Raw genomic sequence first — 19,222 nt, 5'->3', positions numbered from 1 at the left:
CTTGACACCCATATCACACTGTACACAAAAATTAACTTGAGATAGATTATAGATTTAAAATTAAAAGTTAAAACAATAAAGTCTCTAGAGGAAAACAGGAAATTATCTTCTTGACCTCGGAGTAAATAAAGAATTATACCACAGAAAGCAACAACCATTTTTTTAAAAAGTGATAGACTTTTTCAAAATGAAAAATTATTCAAAAGCCAGAGTTATGAAAACGAATAAAAGAGCCACAGATTGGGAGAAAATGTTCTCAAAATCTGACAAAGGAGTCGTAACAATAATATATAAAGAACTCATACAACTCAGTAAGTTTCCCAATTAAAAAATGAGGAGAAGACTTGACAAAACACTTCACAAAAGAAAATAGAGGAATGGCTAATAAACAAATAAAAAAGTGCTCATCATTAGTCATGGAGAAATGCAAATTTAAATCACGATAAGATAATACTACTCATTCACTAGAGTAGCGAAAATTTAAAAGACTCACAACATCAAATATTTTCAAGGATTTAGAGTAACCAGAAATGTCATATTGCTGGTATGAGTGTAAAATGGTACTTTGGGAAAAGGTCTAGAAGTATCTTAAAAAGCTAAACATACCATTGTTCTGGAGGTTTTAGCCAGGGCAATTAGGCAAGAGAAGAAAAAAAAAAGCATCTAGATTGTGACATGATCTTGTACACAGAAAATCCTAAGGAATTTCTATGGGAATTCATTAGGCTTTCCTTAGGATTATAGGAATTTAAACCTATAATATATAATCCTGAGGATTATAGGAATTTCTATATTCACGAAAAACTAATACATGAGTTCAGCAAGGTTGCAAGATATAAGATCCTGTGAAATAGAAAGATATTTCATGGTCATAGACTGGAAAATAAAATTGTTAACATGGTAATACTCCTGAAATTGGTCTATAGATTCATTGCAATCCCTATCAAAATCCCAGCTGGCTCTCCGAAGCCCCCACTGAAATTGACAAAATGGTCCTAAAATTCATACAAACATGCAAGAGACCCAGATAGCCAAAATAATCTTGAAAAATGAGACTAAAGTTGGAGGAGTCACACTTCACAACTTCAAAACTTACTACAAAGTTACAGTAATCAAGACAGTGTGGTACTAGATAAGGACAGACATATAAATCAATGGAATAGAACTGAGAGTCCAAAAGTAAATCCTCACATTTATGATTGATTTCTAACAAAGATGCCAAGACAAGTCAACAGGGGAAAGAAGAATATTTTTAAACAAATGCTGCTAGGACAACTAGATAAAAATAAAGCTGGACCCCCTACCTCACACCATAAACAAAAATTAACCCAAAATGGATCATAGAGCTAAATGTAAGATCTAAAACTATAAAACTCATAGAAGAAAACAAAGACGTAAATGTTTACAATCTTAGATTAGGCAATGAATTTTTAGATACGACACCAACTGATGAATGAAGAATGATGCTTACAGCACAACACCTTTCAAAGAGAGCTAAAAAGAATTCATAACAAGTATACATATTATGAATGGATACACACATACAAAGAGTGAGTATACAAATATTTATCATAGTGGTTGCTTTCAGAGAGGAAAGAAAGGGGCAGCAAAGGGATAAATAAAGGGCTTAAACAGTATCTACAACCTTCTGTTTCTGAAACAAATAAGACATACCATTAATATATGACAGAAATGGGTGTTGGTACACCCATGAACCTTTATAAATATTTGAAATATTTTAACATTTAACAAATTACATTTTTAAAAGAATGAGACATCCTTATGAGCATTCATTGCCAGTGTAGCATAGGACAAAAATGAAGGTAAATGAAATTGATCTAAAACCATACTAATCCCAAACAGTATTCTGGAAATTGCTTTGGGAATAAGTCCTTGATATCAACTCCTTTATTTGTTATTGCCTTTATTCAAAATTGGAGTACAAAGGACATGGCTCAGAATGATTACTGAAATTTTCCATTTGTTTATATTCTATACAAATAGTTGTGGCTGGTGTTTATTTTTCTCTATCTCTCTGTTCCTAAATTTGTTTTCATCAAATTTTCCCAAGCTAAATCTCTTCCTTTTTTTTTCTCCTTTCCCTAGATTTGCATTTCTTTTACCAAGCAACTATAAAACATTATTTTCTTTTTCCATTTGCTCATAAATCAAATAGCACATTTCCTTGCTTGGTTTTTTACTTTCATCTATATGTTGGTTGACTTGTTTATATCTTTTCTGCATCTTGACTTGTCCCAAGTATGGGACAAGATTCCAGGTGCTAATAAGCTACAGTTCTTACAAGGAGGAAGTTAACTTATTTAGGCCTAATGGGATGGCTTATATGCAGATAAGGATTTAGAAATTATTTAAAAGGGTACAAACTCCCTTTTCATACATGTTTCTCTCAAGGGGGCACAGGAACTTGGAAGGGCTGCAAGGAGGACACAGTTGCTGCCATGATTAGAGTGAAGTCAATCCTACAGGTGGCTGGGCTTGTATCCTTGGATACCAGTTCCTGCTGTGTTACGGAGCCCAGTAGGCTGCTTGGCTTAAGTCACATGGAAGATATAGGGGAGCATTTTATCATCTTCTATTCCCACACAACAGCAACAGCTATCATTTATCAACCATCTTTTTCAATTAATGATAACTGCCAGATAAAGTTCTAGGCATCCTATGCTATCTCATTTAACTTATAATTCCCTGAGGCATAATCATCTCCATTTTGCAGACAGGACACTGGGTAAGAGGAGTGAAGCAATATACGCAAGGTCACACAGCTGATTAACGGCAGAGCTAAGATTCCCACCCAGTTGTGACTCATGACAAGGCCCAGCCCTTTACCATTTCATTGCTTCTTCCCTTTCTGGCTGCAGCAGGATGTGGAGCAGACTAGTTTTGGGGTAAAAGTTGTTCTTTCTCACAATCCACCATGCAATCTATCCATTATATTTATACTCAAAATGGGGAAACGTTTAGGTCTTCAAGAAAACAATTTGAGTCAGGCCGGGCACAGTGGTTCACACCTGCGTGGGAGGCCCAGGCAGGCAGGTCACCTGAGGTCAGGAGTTTGAGACCAGCCTGGCCAACATGGTGAAACCCCATCTCTATTAAAAATACAAACATTAGCCAGGTATGGTGGCGCACGCCTGTAATCCCAGCTACTTGGGTGGCTGAGGTAGGAGAATCGCTTGAACCCAGGAGGCAAAGGTTGCAGTGAGCTGAGATGGAGCCACTACACTCCAACCTGGGCAACAGAAGGAGGCTCTCTGGCAAAAAACAAAAACAAAATAAAACAAAAAACAGAAAACAATCTGAGTTATGGGGCTGAGTAAAAGAGGCGTACCTGAATAGGGTCCTGCGTCAGTCTCATGGGCCCGATGCGCACCTCCGCAGAAGACACCTGCTAAATAAAGGACAGCACAAGAGAAGTGTCAAGTCTTAAACTACACAAATGGATACATCCTTCCTTACGCAATGCATTGCATTATGCCACTGTGTGCACTAAATTGAAGAATCCGGCTTACTGAACTGGAGATGGGTTACAAAGCATGATGTATATAGCACAGCCCTGTTTTTGTATAAAAAAATAAAGTATACATTTATATGCATTGAAAATGTTTTTGAGGATACATCCCCAAATGCTAAGTGGTTGGACTTTGAGTTATTTTTACTAGAAGTGCCTGTATTTTTATAATAAGCATGTACTATTTTATGGAAGGAAACAATTCAATAATTATTTACTGAGCACCTACTATGCGCTGGGCATCATGCTAAGACCATTATTATTCTGACATTTCAAAAGAGAATAAAAATTTCTCTCAAATCTCGAGGCTAAATCACATCTATGGTTTAAGAGCCTTTCCAATATTTAGATCCTTTTTTTCTTATCCTCATGTTTTACTATGAGGGGCAAACAGCTTAGTCTTACTCACATTTACCATGGATAAATTATTCATCTCAGTTGTATTTCCACAAATAAACTGAGCAATACCACACCATGATGACCACAAGAGGCTTGTCTCTGCCCCATGACTCCAGGAGTGAGCATAGGGCTCTTCGGTGTTCACTGGCCAACACCATCTGGCTGCCTTTGGCGAGCGGTTAGATGGAAGCAAGCATAAAGCAAATATTTGTCTTTATTTTTAATTACTTTACTGGGATTTCTAAAAATGACTGTTCTCTAGACTAATTTGGTTGACGGTCTTGACCTCACCTCCATGGATCCAATTTTGTTTTTCTCTAAGAGACTGCGGTCATTTGCCACTGTTGGGAGCTTATCCTGCATGCCACCCTCTGTACTGGCCCCGTGTCAGTCTGAAGAAGTGCCTTCAGCTCGCAGCAGCATTTACACAACCAGAGACACCTGCAGTGACCCAAGGGCCATGGGAGGCTTTTCAATTACAAAAAACAAACAAGAAAAGCAAACTTTCTTTACATTATACTTCACAAGACTACAATAATTTCCCTTTCTCCTTTCTTCCTCTTTCCCCAAGTTTAACTCTTGGTGCTGGCGCTATGAACACTCTCCAAAGCACCAGTCAGTCTTCCTTTCCTCTGTAGGGCTGATTCTCTCACCCCACCCCAACACGGCAGTGTAAAGAACTGATGCAGGGCGCTTGGGCCTCTCACCAAACCAGCCAGCAGAAAACTCAAAGAGCCCTCTAATGACTGCTCATAGGCTCCTGGCCCTCCATGGAGGGTTCTCAGGAGGGCAAGGCTGCCTGTCCTGCTCCCCTTGGGGGAGACAGCCTCCTCAACCATGGGTCCACTCAGCAGGCCTGGCACAATGAAAACCAACTGGAGGCTTTGAGTCCCTGAGCCTGTGGACAAGTTCCTTCAGTGTTTCACTGCTGTGTTCAGGTCAAAGTGACAGGCTCATGTTGAGTGTCGACTTCTCTTACTCTTCTTTTGTCTAAGTCAGTCAGTATCCTGGAAGGTGTGGGTGCTGACACCAGTAGCCTACGTGCACAGCCCCAAGAGCAACTTCACTAGAAGAGGGCCAGCCCCAGGGCATCCTGCGTCGCTGGGCTGCCAGCCCTTCGCCCAGCTCCACTCCCAAGCCAGTTTTTGCTATTGAAATAAACACCCTCCTTCCAAAGCAGCACAACTGCCAGAACCCAGATTAAAAAACTAATGTAATCCCAGCACTTTGGAAGGCCAAGGCAGGCAGATCACCCTGAAGTCAGGAGTTCAATTCCAACCTAGCCAACATGGTGAAACCCAGTCTCTACTAAAAATACAGCAGGCGCCTGTAATCCCAGCTACTTGGGAGGCTGAGGCAGGAGAATCACTTGAACCTGGGAGGCAGAGGTTGTGGTGAGCCAAGATCACCGCATTGCACTCCAGCCTGGGCAATAAGAGCGAAACTCCATCTCCAAAAAAAAAAAAAAAAAAAAAAAAAAGTTAATGATTAAAAAGGGAAACCAGCCGGGCGTGGTGGCTCATGCCCATAATCCCAGCACTTTGGGAGGCCAAGGCAGGTGGATCCCTTGAGGCCAGTTTGAGACCAGCCTGGCCAACATGGTGAAACCCCGTCTCTACTCAAAATACAAAAATTAGCCAGGCATGGCAGTGGGCACCTGTAATTCCAGCTACTCGGGAGGCTGAGGCAAGAGAATGGCTTGAACTCGGGAGGTGGAGGCTACAATGAGCCGAGATCACACCACTGTACTTCAGCCTGGGCAGCACAGCGAGACTCCAGAAAAAAAAAAAAAGTGAAACCAATTTAGTACGCTAAGATACATTTGATAAGCCAGGGTATCTTTTCATCTTTTCACTTGCCCTGTGATCTCTCTTGAGTTCACTGCCTCCACCACACACAGAAGGCCCTCCAACAAGCCCACCTGTGAATGATTTTGCCAGCAAAATTAGGCTCCTAAAGGAGTCATCCAGTGGCAGAAAAGAAAGTAATGAATGAAATCATAAATAAAAGTTTAAAAGGAATAAAATAAAAAGTGATTCACATTAGAAGGCCAAGAGATAGGGAAGGACTCCCTGCAAGAAGGGCACAGGCTGTACAAAAAATAATAATTCACCCCTAACCAATACATTGCCTGTCTCCCTCCCTCCCTCCCTCCTTCCTTCCCTCCCTCCCTTCCTTCCTTTCTCTCTCTCTCTCTCTCTCTCCTTTCTTTCTTTCCTTTACTTTTTTTCTTTTGCTTTTTTTTTTTTTTGGACAAAGTTTTACTCTGTCACCCAGGCTGGAGCGCAATGGCACCTTCTCGGCTCACTGCAACCTCCGCCTCCTGGGTTCAGGCGATTCTCCTGCCTCAGCCTCCTGAGTAGCTGGGATTACAGGTGCCCACCAACACTTCCAGCTAATTTTTGTATTTTTAGTAGAGATGGGGTTTCGCCATGTTGGCCAGGGTGGTTTCAAACTCCTGACCTCAGGTGATCTGCCCACCTCGGCCTCCCGAAGTGCTGGGATTACAGGAGTGCACCATTGTGCCCTGCTGCCTATATACTTTTCTAAATAATCAATATGTGCATGAAGTGTTGGTACAGCTAACCTTATATAGTAGGCTGGCGGGGAGGGGCAGGCGATTTTCGACTCTGCCAGGAGAATATCTGATGACCGTGAACATTCCTTAAGTCCCTCTGACCCAGGCATTGTGCCAGGCACATTCACACCTGTAATCCTAGTGGCAGATAGGCAACGGCCACGGAGTCACAACATGGAATTTTAAAAGCAACTCTCAAGCTAGAAGATGTATCATTTTTTTTTTCCTAAAGGCAGGAAAGACCCTACAACTTTCTATCATAGCCACCACAGTTCTCTGCCTGCCATCCAGCATTCTAACTCCCATCTGACCCAGCCCAGCAGAAAGGTGAGCTGTGAGCTCGTGGGAGGACAGCAGAGCCGGGAAGAGGCGCTGTAAAGTTGCTGCTTAGGGACCTTCTCCAAACCCCTGCCTCTTGCATCTCTACCATTCCTTGCCTCTCTCCTCCCAGCCCCACTTCACTGTGCTCCCTCCCACGTGCTGTCACTCTACCTCCACTACCGGTGTGAGTGCCTCAGTTTACCAGCTCCTCTAGTCCTGACCCACACTTTGCTTTCTGTCTGTTTGCCTTTTCCTTCTTGGTCTGTGCTCCAAGTCATCTGGCCTTGGCTTCTGTGTCCCAAAGAGGTCAACTGTCCCAAAAGAACACTGGAACTTGTTCTTGCTGACTCTGAGGGCTGGCACTAGGTAGTGACCAGCAGAAAACACCCGTAGCAGGTATATTCACAGACGGCAGTTTGCAGAGTTCTGCTTCTGACACAGGCATCTAAGTGCCTGCATTTCACCAATTTATCAAACAGCAATTATGAACAGAAACAGGAGATCATTTACCGACATCTGTGTAGCCACGCCAAGATTCTCTACTTCAAAGAATGAACTTTGAGCAACTGCAGATGCACAGAATCTTCAATTAGTGTATTAGCTCTGATTCCAGGAAGTGACCAAGTTTGCCAGCGTCAGAGAAACAAATGCAGGGGTGGGGGTATAGGTAACATAATTCCAACACCTGAGAAGAGGGTGGGACCAGAGTGTGAAGAGAAACACACTTCCTAGCCACATGGGTTTCCCCAGTAGCCTAATGAGGAAGGACTGCTGAACTACAGTGTAGTTTTAACTGTGCTGTACAACATTCGTAGTGTGTCAAATATTTGTGTGTACATGTGTGTGAATGGTAACATACACACCTATATACATGGAAGCAGGGTCACCAATCCACTTTCACATGGAAAAAATAAAAAATAAAAAACGAGTACTATTTTGTAGCACTTGCTGACTTCCATGGTATAAATACCATTGTTTATCTCAAGCTGGCAACACGGGTCCATGACTGCAAAATTAGGAATGCATCTTTTCATTCAGAGAAAGTCTACAAGTGGCAAAGTCATTCAGTCTTTGTTGCTCTGTAAACATCTATCACTCACTTCTGCTTGAAATTTGGCTGAATATAGAATTCTGGTTAAGAGACATTTTCTCTCCCACTCTGAAGTTGAGAAAGAGGAGATAATACTTCTGGTTTGGGGGGTGGGGAGATCAAGGAAGGCCTCATGAAGGCAGGCAGGTGGTGAGAAAAAGGGGGACGAAGAGGCTGGGTTGGGGAAAGAGATTCTAGGCATAGGGAACAGCACAGGCACCGGCATGGAGGCAGGAAAGCAAAGGTGCTGGGGGGGAGAAAACAAGTCTCCAGAGAGCTGGATTGCAGTATGTGAAAGGGTCGGCTGGGAAGGCTGGGGTCAGATCCTCAGAGGACACAGGAACGAGCTCTCTTTTTTAATCTCTAAGCACCAATCACATTGCAGGTGTTTGAGCAAAGGATCAACATAATCAGATCTGTGACTTGGGAAAATCAAACACTGGCTTGCCCACTTTCTGAACAACCAAGAACAGAGATTTCGCAAAAACTAAACAAAAACACTGCTATGAGTAGGAACTACAGCAACGAAAGCAAGTGGGAAAATACACTGCAATGATCAAGAAAAAAACTGCAGGAAAAAAACTCAGCTTGGCTTCACTTCAATAGAAAGGGAACTCCAAGATACAACCCAGCTGGTGCAGGGTAGGCAGATGGAAGGGACAAACTCGCGAGAGAAATCAAGGTAGTTCAGGTTGGTTAATTCACCTGTCATGCCACCACATTCTCTAGAGGTGACTGCTGCAGCTCTTAATAGTTTCAGCTTCAGGAATCTTGTTAAGTAACTTGGCATCGAGTTTTAGAGCCTTCCTCAGACAAGAGGGAAGCTAAGGATTCAGGAAGGAAAGCAGTTGACCTGGAAAGCCCTTTTCTGTCTCAGCAGCTTACGCATACTTCAAGGTCCTGCTCCAATGCCCTTGCCCTCTGACAATGGTTCAAGTCTAGCTTCACCCAAAGAAGAACCAGTGATTTCTCTCCTCAGTACTCCTGTATTCATAGCACTAATTTTGTTAGTCATTTACATATCTCACTCCTTGGCAAGACTGTGAGTTTCTTGAGGACATAGTCTCTGCCTTTTTCACAATTTTATCCCCAGCATCTACAAGATGCTCAGCAAATGCTTTGTGGAATTGAATTAAACTGAAAAGATCAGACAGCTTTTAAGTAACAGAGTGAAGACTGAGACTTCATTCTTCCTAACCCCCAGTGCACTGCTCTTCCATTATGTTCCAAAATTGGAAGCATTAATTCTGCAGCACTCATATTTCTGGTGTGGCTTCTGGACTCCATTCAGACTCTGCAAAATAGATGATGCAGTGCCTGGCGATCCCTACTTGTGCCCTGGTAGTCTGTTAACAGGGCTGGCCCAGCACTAAGAAGGAAAAGGGTACGCATGCATATGCATGTGCGTGTGTGTCCAGGTGGGGATGGAGTGTCTGAGTTCCAAAACTCAGGGTCTGAATCTTCCCCACTTCAATGACTTCTCCTTTAGAATCCCTTCTTTCCCACCATCTACAGTATTGAGTGTTCACACACACACACACAAACACACACAGCTTAGGGCAAGCTTGACTCGCATTTTGTGACGGGTCCACGGTGAAGATCATTTTACACTGAAAAGACACCAGCTGTGGGCACAGAAATAGGCACTTTTAAATGCTCTTCATCAACTCTGTCTGCTGCCCTGTTGGCTCTGATTTAAAAATAGCATTTAATGATCTCAGTATGTGCCCTGTCCACCCTCCATTCTCAGGCAAAACTTAGTTCTTTATTCTTCTGAGCTCTGGGTAAACAAAGGTTGTGTCTGCCTTTTGTCTTTTGAACGGGTGCCTGTCTGTCCTCTGCCTTCCAGTCAGAAAGGGACGGGCCCTGCAGTCTCTAGGTGACCCCACGGTGAGGCTGGGCCTCCCTGCTCTATGCTGGGAAACTCTGGCCCATCCCAACTTCTCTTCCCTGCCAACCATGCTTAGCACACCCAGAACACTCTCTTCCTTCTGTCCCCTCTCAGTTGTAGGCCCTGCTGGCTGGTGCTGCCCTCACTCCAGCCTCCAACCTTACCTGGCTGTGGTCTGGCTGCCCTCCAGCACCACCTGGCAACTCTGACACCCTGGACCTTTCAGGGTCCAAGAGCTCACTGGGCAGCCCATGAGTTTCCCTTCTCCTTCCTGCTTCCAATCCTCCGGTCTAGAAGTTCTCAACCTGGGCTTCATATTAGAAGTACCTGGGGAACTTTAAAAATATATCAATGCCTGGGTCCTATTTGACACCAAGAGAATTGGAATCTCTAAAATCTCTAAGGATGGGGCCCAAGCATCTTCAATTTTTTATCTCCTTAGGTGCAGCCAGGGTTGACAACCACTAGTCTTGTTTTGAGCAGACTTGTCTGTTGCTGACTTCAATTCCTGCTTCTTTAATGGCTCCTCCTGCAGACTCTATTACATATTCATTTACTCAACAAACATCAATGGAACATTTACCTTGTGGAAGGTAACAACACCCACCCAAGACTCAGCTATCATGACTGAACCCAGACATTGACAGGTATCTGTGTTTATTTCCAGACACCTCCACTGGTTTTTTCCAGATAGCTCCACGAAAAACACAAGATTATAATCTTGGCATGAGGAAGATAAAGTCTTTTACATTTGGTGAATTATCCCCCCCAAACAATATCCCTACTTTACAATCAAAATCAATCAAAAATTTCTTTTATAGTTTTTTTGTTATATAATATAAATGGACGATTACTCATAGTTACAAGATACAGCCAGTGACATATTTCACTACTTTGTGTTTTATGCCCTATTATTTAGAATAGTACATTAATTTGGCAGCATGATGTTTTATCACATAAACATACAAATGTCTGCTCATCAAAATATACAACCATGAGATAAAAGATTAATCACTTTGACTTTAAAATTATAGCTCCTATTCACCAAAAACAGAAACAAAGGCAAAGAGCACTGTAATAAAAGAGAAAAAGGCCCAGAGCCTGAGAGATGAAATCTAAAACATTAAAAAAAAAAAGTTAGTAACCAGACATAAAACAAAAATTTCTTAAACATCAGTAAGAAGACAGCCAAAAACAAAGCTGGGGAAATGATTTGAAAAAGAAATTTACAGGAGAGGAAATATAAGTATGAATAGATGCTCATCGTCATTAGTAATCAGGAAGATAACAATTTTAAATTACAATGAGATGCTATCTTACATCCAACTATTTTTATCAACAGAATGGCAGAATTAAGTCAAACATTACCTAGAATAGGCAAGAAAGTGGCCCCTCAGAAACTCTTATACATTGTTGGTGGGCATGTAAATTGGTTTAGCAACTCTGAAAAACAGTTTTGGGATATCTAGTGAAGATGAAGAAGTATATATCCTACAATTCAGCCTCCTGTATGAGTGTACCTCTAGGGTATATAAGAGGCATTTACAAAAATATTCAGAGCAGTATTGTTTGTAACAAAAACTTAGAAAACTGAATCCATAGTCTATTAATACCTATCACTAGAAGAAACTGATATATAGCTCAAGGACTATCCATACAACAGAATATTATACAGCAATAAAAATGAATCAACTAGAGTCACTCATTTAAAATGTATGAATCTTACAAACATTGAGTTAAACAACAAAACAAAAAATTACAAGTTTTAGAATGATGCATACCTTAGGATATTACTTAAAGTTTAAAAATACTTAAAACAATACTGAATATACTTTAGGAATATATTATAACAGTACAAAGAAATGCTGACAAACTCCCAATTGAGGCAAGTGGTCCTGCTGGTGGAGGGGACAATGAATTCAGGGAGGGAGGTGCCAGGGCTTCAACTACATTGTGAATGACCTATTTTTTTTTTTCTTTTTTGAGACACAGTCTTGCTCTGTTGCCCAGCCTCGAGTGCAGTCTCCACCTCCCAGGTTCAAGTGATTCTCTTGTCTCAGCCTCTCAGGTAGCTGGGATTACAGGCACTCGTTGCCATGCCTGGCTAATTTTTTGTATTTTAGTAGAGACGGGGTTTCACCATGTTGCCCAGGCTGGTCTTGAATTCCTGAGCTCAGGCAATCCATCCACCTCGGCCTCCCAAAGTGCTGGGATTACAGGCGTGAGCCGCCACACTCAGCAAATGACCTATTTTTTTAAGCAGTGAGTAGTGAGCACATGGGTGTTTACTAAATTAACCTTTCTTATTGTATATGTAGATATATCAAAATAAATGTAAATTACGTTTAATTTTATTGGGAAAGTCTATTTCCTATCTTGGGGTTAACATTAATGGAGCATTAGCCACTACATAAATATTCTATATATATATATATATATATATATTTTTTTTCTTTCCAGTAAAGTCTTTATTTGGTAGAATAAGGTGGTGTATTTAAAATTCCTCAGAATATAGACAGGGTTTCTCTGAAAGTTGGTAAAATAAAATTCTAGAAAATTGGGCTGGGACTCAGGGGACCTTGCTCAAGATGAGTAACTGCACTGTGCCTCAATAAGACAAAGGGACTGATGAATTCCCCATGTACATCATCTCACATAAAGGTCACGGCAATCCCACAGGGCATCCTGGGCCCCTTTCTCCAGCTTAAGAAGTTATGCTGCAGAAAGGTTAAGCCACTTACCCCAGAGGATGAAGCTGAGATTGAAGCCCAGGTCTGCCTCACTGGGAAGGCCATGCTCTTATTATGTATTTACTTACATCTCAGACTGTTCCAGAAAGGCCTTAAGATGGTGTACACAGAGACTTTAAATGAGGTGAGGGTTTTTAAATGACTTATAAATAAGATGTGAAAGATCTGGCTGAGAAACAATGAGCATGGAAAGAAGCAGGTAGGGAGGTCAGTGTGCACAACATTTGGTACAAGGCACCTGCTCCTGCTGAGGTGGGCCACCCAGACAGTGAGGTCAGGCTGCAAAGAGGGAGGCGGTACCCTCAGTCTCCCACCGTGCACTAGACACAGTGATGCGCTTTCCAGCACAGCGTCTTACACTGCCCCCCACCCATGCCCTCTCTTTCCTTCCTCGCTGTCACTGTTCTTTCTTAAGAAGGGCTACTACTAGACTCAGCAAGCTTTGCTGTGGAGGGTGATGCTACATCCCACTGTGCCTGGAAAATATGGCAGTGAGAAAAGATAAAGAGGCCATCCTCTTGTAAACACTGAAATGGTAATGAAAAAAATAAACAGAGAAGTCATGCAGATGCCATCAGATCTAAACACAGGAAACTTGGCTGGCACAGTCTAATGGAGAAGCCACTTCCCCCTGACAAATATCAGATGAAACAGAAATTATTTATACAACCATAGTCATGTCATCTACAGTCATGAGAAAAAACACTCAGCCTGATATCGATTATGCATTAAAATGGAAAGAAAAAACATGGTCTAGAATATAATCCACAAAGTGACAAGTATCCAAAGGAGGCCAGCACAAGGACGCCTTAGAGAGATTTAACTACAGAGGAGGAAAACAAACAAACAAAAAACCCAAACTGCACTTCGATGCTACGATTATGTGAAAATTCTTTCTGTTGTACATGCAGTGCAAGAATCAAGGCATCAAGCTTTCATAATGTAATAATTCAGCCACAAATGACTAGGCGGAGTGTGTGTAAACACAGCTCCATTCCAAGATTCCAAAGATCATGCAGGGTCTGACTGGGAGAGCACAGGAATTTAAAGGCAATGGTCAAAACGTGACATCCCTCAACTGACTTCCTTCCTTTTATTAGAGATACCACTGACAATAGACACTGCTGGATGACTTCAAGCATGTAAAATTACATTGTGTAATAGAGAACAAGCAAAGAACAGTCTAGCTCTGATTATTCAGGAGGCAATTATCCAGACTGTGGAAAAACCCAAGCACTCATTTCTGATCCACCTCCATCCTCCTGCATGCCTCTGATGCCTTCCCTTCTCCTGAACATTACATGAAGTTGGGAGAAAGTGGGGAGGGATGATATTCAAATCAGTAAATTTTGCTACATGGTCAGCAGTTCTGGTAAATAGATTTGATGGGCAAGGAAACAGGAACCACCTGCTAAAAATCAGTTTTAGAGATTTCCTGTGGATTTCAATTATACATGCTGCTTCTGTCCTCAATTTCATCATTGATTAAGCTAGAACTGCCTTAGAGGACCAGGAGCGAAATGTCTTCCCTGCTTGTCTCCATGCGAATCTCCCATTAGGGACATGTGACCCTGAAGCACCTGGATTTTTAGCCACAGCTGGTACCCCATCAAGAATCCAACCACACTCACTTTCCCAACTCTGGTGTGTCAGGACCACTCATGCTGGGATGAACCATGACCTTCAGTCACCAAGTCCAAAGACTAGATGGCCCCAGGGGTAATGAATCCTTGTCGGGCACTAATTCCCATTTAAAAACCAATCTCACTGAAATGAATTCCATTTAAAAGTAAGTAGCCCATGCAAAGTCAGCCACAAAATGCAAATGTCCACTTTTTTGAAAAGGAATTTTATTTATTTGGCAAGAACAATCATGATTTCCAAGCAGTTATTGATAAAAAGTACCATTAACATCCTAATGACATACAACCTGAGTGAAACACTATACAATTAAAACCTCAACATTTTCAGAAGCTTAGCAAAGATGCCAGAAGCCTGAGACCGGAAAGGCTTCTCCTGGGAAGGTCCCCAAGGCCTCAGGCCCAGCCCTTGGCCCCTCCCCTTTGCTAACACATGTGGAAGACAAGCCCCACTGCACCTTGACCCTCTGGGGCCACTATGTCTTACATCAAAAGTCAATGATGCAACACCCAAGGAACCATACTTCTTTCTTGTATTATTTTTGAAGAATTAGAGAGGTAAGCACAGGAGCAGCACTGGAAGGAAGCAGCCTGTTTACAGGCAGGTGACTGAGCTGAAGATGGGCTCCCATGGTAATCTGCCTCACATCTCCCCAAACCCTAGAGAGTATGAAAGGGATACAGTTCTGTGTCCATTGGTGGAACAGAAAACAGAAAATGCCCAAGGCACAGCAAAGGATTAAGTAAGTTCCAAAAGACCATTTTGTGTTCAATCAAAGTATATTTCTTTTAAGTGGTTCAAACTCACAGGCTATCTTGGATCCACTGACATCTTCCTCTTCTCTTGGCTAGAGAAGAGGCTGAGTAACGTATACTCGTCTAAGAGAGGAATGAGAACAAGGGGCTCCCTTGTATTCTTGCTGTAAAACTCCAAAGCTCTGCCTACTTGCTCATTCTGATGAGCCTCAGGTTCTCACCTTCAGTGCTCAAGGCATTAAAATGCCTACACTGCAGAACACTGGGTACTTTATGCCCAGCACCAGGGTTCTCTGATCATGGTCTAGCATCACAGAACGTGGCTTCATGTCTCTTTGACCAGGCACTGGGAGCAATTCTGGCCTACTCCACTGCATACATGGGAGCCCCTGATCTTAGGAGATTGCCTCATAAGCTTTTCAGTTACAACTCTCATGTTCCCAATCTCACTGTAATTCTGTAAGCAACAATGCAGATTCATGGGCTCCACTCTCCTGGAATTCTGTTTAAAATCACTACTATTTCTTATGGGCCTTGGGGCCTTTGTGTAAGAGAGGCAATGTGTTAGAAATGGCAATGGTGCAGAGATAGGGCCAGGAGACATACAAAGCTACTAGTGCATCCTAGTGGAGCATCCATTTTTATGCCAAGATGAAACAAGTTTAGCAATTTACAAAGTCCTTCAAAATAGTTTTATCTTAGTTGAGAAGATAGGACCAGAGTATAATGCAAAGTTCACATGAATTTTTAAGCTACAGAATGAAATTTCACAAAAATCTAGTGCTTGCAGCAGATCACTTTACCTGGCAGAGGTAGGCATCCACTTTCTCCACCCTCAGATTTGAAGAGGTTTGAGAAGCACCAATCTAAAGGAAGAAGACCAATTCACGGAGCTGAGGCCTTGGCATTTTAGTTCAAAGTCTCTAAAGCCCCATCATCACACGTAAGAATTCCCGGGGATCCCTGGATGGTCAGATGGCGAAAATAAAGCCCTGGGAACGGTGTCTGGTGAACCAAATGGCAGGTCTATGTGGACTTGGAGTTCTACTGGTGCAAGTCCAGCCTCTTTCTAAACAACCAGTGGACAACTCTACGCTCTCATTAGAAAGCTCTGCCTTCAGTTGCACTGAAATCTGCATCTTTGTAACAGAAAGACTTGCCCCGCCCCCTCCAGGGGTGCCCACATGCTAAAATTCATCAATGCTGTTTACTTGACCTTACTGGTCAAGGCTGCGCAGCCTGTCACATGGGTAACAACATCCTCTCCATCTCTTTCCACACTGTCACAATTTCAAGAACAGGAAGAAACTTAGGGGAACAGAGGCCATGATGTTCTGTGGCTGAGTCCACAGCCCTCAATTTAAGTCTAACTACAGGAGGAAGATATATGATTGAGATGATGTCTAGAGGGTAACAAGTCCCAGTATCAGGAGGTCCAGGCCCTCTACTTTTCAGTAATGCCTAAAAGGCACTGTTTCCTTATGATGGGAGGCAGGTACTAGCATATGGGTGGCAGGACCCCTGAGGGGAGATAGCTATACTCAAGAGTACCACCAATATTTAGTTTAGATCCACAAACTTTCATCAAGCATCTATTATGTGCCAGGCACTACACAGAAAATGAGCCAAAAAAGATAAGCAAGACTGAGTGTTCATGCCTTCAAAGAGCCCACTGTCTGAAGACAGGAGTGGGGGGCAGGGTGGGAGTGAGATGACCATGAAGCAATCAACTCAATAACGGGTGGTGAGAGGTAAGCCAGAGAAACCTAAGGGCAACTCACCTCAATCTGGGGATGCCGGCAAATTTCCAGGAAACCACACTGGAGATCAAAGTTGAAGGATCAGTGAGAATGAGCCAAGTGAAGACCAATGGAAGGAGCATTTTTGGCAGATGGAATGGCACAAGGATAGCAAAGAACAGAGTTTATGTGAACAGTCCCAGGCAATGTGGAACAGACCATGTGGCTTGAGAGGGAGGAAGGAGCCAGGTCACAGAAGGTTGCTATGGTGAGAAGCCTGGGCTTTGCTAGGTGGACAAAGGTATAGCATAGTTGGATTGTAGCTGGCTGGATCACTATGGTTGAAATGTGCATAGACTAAGGGAGGAACAGAGATCAGAAAGGAGTTCCTGCAATGATCCCCGTGGTTCTCAAGGTGTGGTCCCTGAACCAGCAGCATCAGCATCACATGGAACTTATTAGAAGGGGAAACATTCAGGCCCCACCCGAGATCTACTGAATCAGAAACTCTAGGGGTGGGCCCAGTATGTATTGACTGACCTTCCAGATGATTGTGATGCTTGCTAAAGTTTGGGAACCACTGATGTTGACAAAAGATGATGAGTGTCTACATTAGGAGCAGTGGTGAGGGATGCTATGATTTGAATTTCCCCTCCAAAATTCATGTTGAAATTTAATTGCCATTTTGACTGTATTAAGAGGTGGGATCTTTAAGATGTGATTAGGTCATGGGGCTGTGCCCTCAGGAATGGATTAATGCTGTTACCTTGACAGTGGGTTAGTTATCACAGGAGAGTACTCTTGATAAAAGGATGAGTTCTGCCCGCTTTCTTTGTTCTGTCTCCCACATTCACTTGCCCTTTCTACTTTCTCCATGAGATGACGCAGTACAAAGGCAGGAGCCTTTGTACTGAGTTTGAGATGTCTCTAGTCCCTTCAAAATGCAAAGTCAGGCTTTGGGATACATAAGTATGAAGCTCAGGGAAAGTGATACCAGCAGACAGGAAAGGCAGTTAAAACCTTGCCATCACTCACAGCAGAAGACCAAAAACAGAACTCTGGAGCACACCAGTATCAGAGGGTTGAGGAGAGATAGAGAAGTACACATAAGAGCTGGAAGAAGGAAAAAGAGAAGAAAAGGGGAAACAAGCAGATTCTCCCAGAACCTCAGTTACTCCTACAGAGCACAGCTAAGTAGGTTGCCTTCCCTAACTTAGAGTATCTATTTACATAACTCACCACAATCAACAAAAATCAATATATGATCATGTCAAGAAATGTCAAGATAGCATTTTGATAAAATTCAACATGTTTAAAATTTCTTTTTTTAGATAGCCTCCCCAACCATTCCTTCCTTTCTCCTTCCAGGCGTCACTGACTTCTGTTTGGAGATCTCTGTTTGGTTCTAAAGACACGTGGGCTGGGAGTGGTGGCTCACACTTACAATCCCAGCACTTTGGGGAGCCAAGAGTTCAAGACCAGCCTGGGCAACATGGTAAGACACTATTTCTACCAAAAATAAAAAAGATTAGCCAGGCATGATGGTGTGTACCTGTAGTCCCAGCTGTTAGGAGGCTGAAGTGGTAGAATTGCTTGAGCCCAGGAGATTGAAGCTGCAGTGAGCCGTGTTTATACCACAGCACTCCAGCCTGGGTGACAGAGTGAAACAAGAAGAAGAAGAAAGAAGAAAGAAGAAGAAGGAGAAGGAGAGAAAGAAGAAGAGGAAGAGGAGAAGGAGGAGGAGGAGGAAAAGGAGGGGGAGAAAGAAGAAGAAAGGAGGAGAAGAAAAAAGAAGAAGATGAAGAAGAGGAGGAGGAGGAAGAGGAAGAGGAAGAAGAGGACAGGTGAATATAACTAAGCATTTCATTTTCCTAGCTATAGCAATTGGTTAGGAGTAGTCATGTGACTTGCACAGCTACAGCAATTGGTTACGGGTAGTCATGTGACTTGGGCTAGGCCAGGATTTTGCTAGCAATGCCGAGAAAAAGCTATTCTACTTTTAATAACTATTCTCACTGTTTATCAAAAATAAACATGTAGCGAGGTTGTTCCTCATAACACCTTGACACCACATGAGAACGAAAGCAACACCATGGAAAGCAGAGTGGAGAAATGGAAAGAAACAAGGTTCTTTGTAATACTTCCAAATTACCAGATCAGGATTTCCCCAAAGCCGTATCTAACTCTGGATTTTTCAGTTAGGTAAGCCAATAAATTGCCTTTTTTCTCCTTATTAAATAAGGTTGAATGAGCTTTCCTGTGTTTAAACAGAAAGAATCTCAATGGAAACAAACAACCTCCCCTTGTTGATATTAGAGAGATCTGATGATATGTATCCTTTGGGTAGGCAATAGGCCACACAAGCTATAGCTGCATTGGTGTGTGGCTTCTTAAAAGGAGGGATATGATATAATCACAAGCCAAATGACTGGAGTCAAAGCCAACACCTGAGCAGAGGAGAAATGGTATTCCAACCGAGGGATCATAGAACCGCTGTCTTTGGATCAAGAACACTTAAACTGAATTCTG

General features: G+C 42.5%; 1 protein-coding gene across 20 annotated transcripts in view; it reads right to left on the bottom strand.

The window, feature by feature from the left end:
- The window catches only part of PDE8B (phosphodiesterase 8B), a 343,965-nt gene that overhangs the window by 113,622 nt on the left and 211,121 nt on the right, over positions 1-19,222 (bottom strand). For 12 of the 20 annotated variants that reach the window (XM_073993663.1, XM_045393903.3, XM_073993660.1 and 9 more), the window contains one exon: positions 3,350-3,409. Coding sequence is in view for 18 of the 20 variants with exons in the window: in XM_005557214.4 (XP_005557271.1) it covers positions 3,350-3,409 (60 nt within the window). In the remaining 2 variants the exon portion in view is untranslated. The remainder of the gene's footprint in view (positions 1-3,349; positions 3,410-19,222) is intronic. The other 8 variants (XM_073993664.1, XM_065546391.1, XM_073993659.1 and 5 more) reach the window with 1 other exon arrangement.

The sequence above is a fragment of the Macaca fascicularis genome, chromosome 6, assembly GCF_037993035.2.
Source record: "Macaca fascicularis isolate 582-1 chromosome 6, T2T-MFA8v1.1".
Classification (NCBI taxonomy): domain Eukaryota; kingdom Metazoa; phylum Chordata; class Mammalia; order Primates; family Cercopithecidae; genus Macaca; species Macaca fascicularis.
The sequence above is the reverse complement of the archived record's forward strand: the minus strand, read 5'-3'. Positions and strand labels throughout refer to the sequence as shown.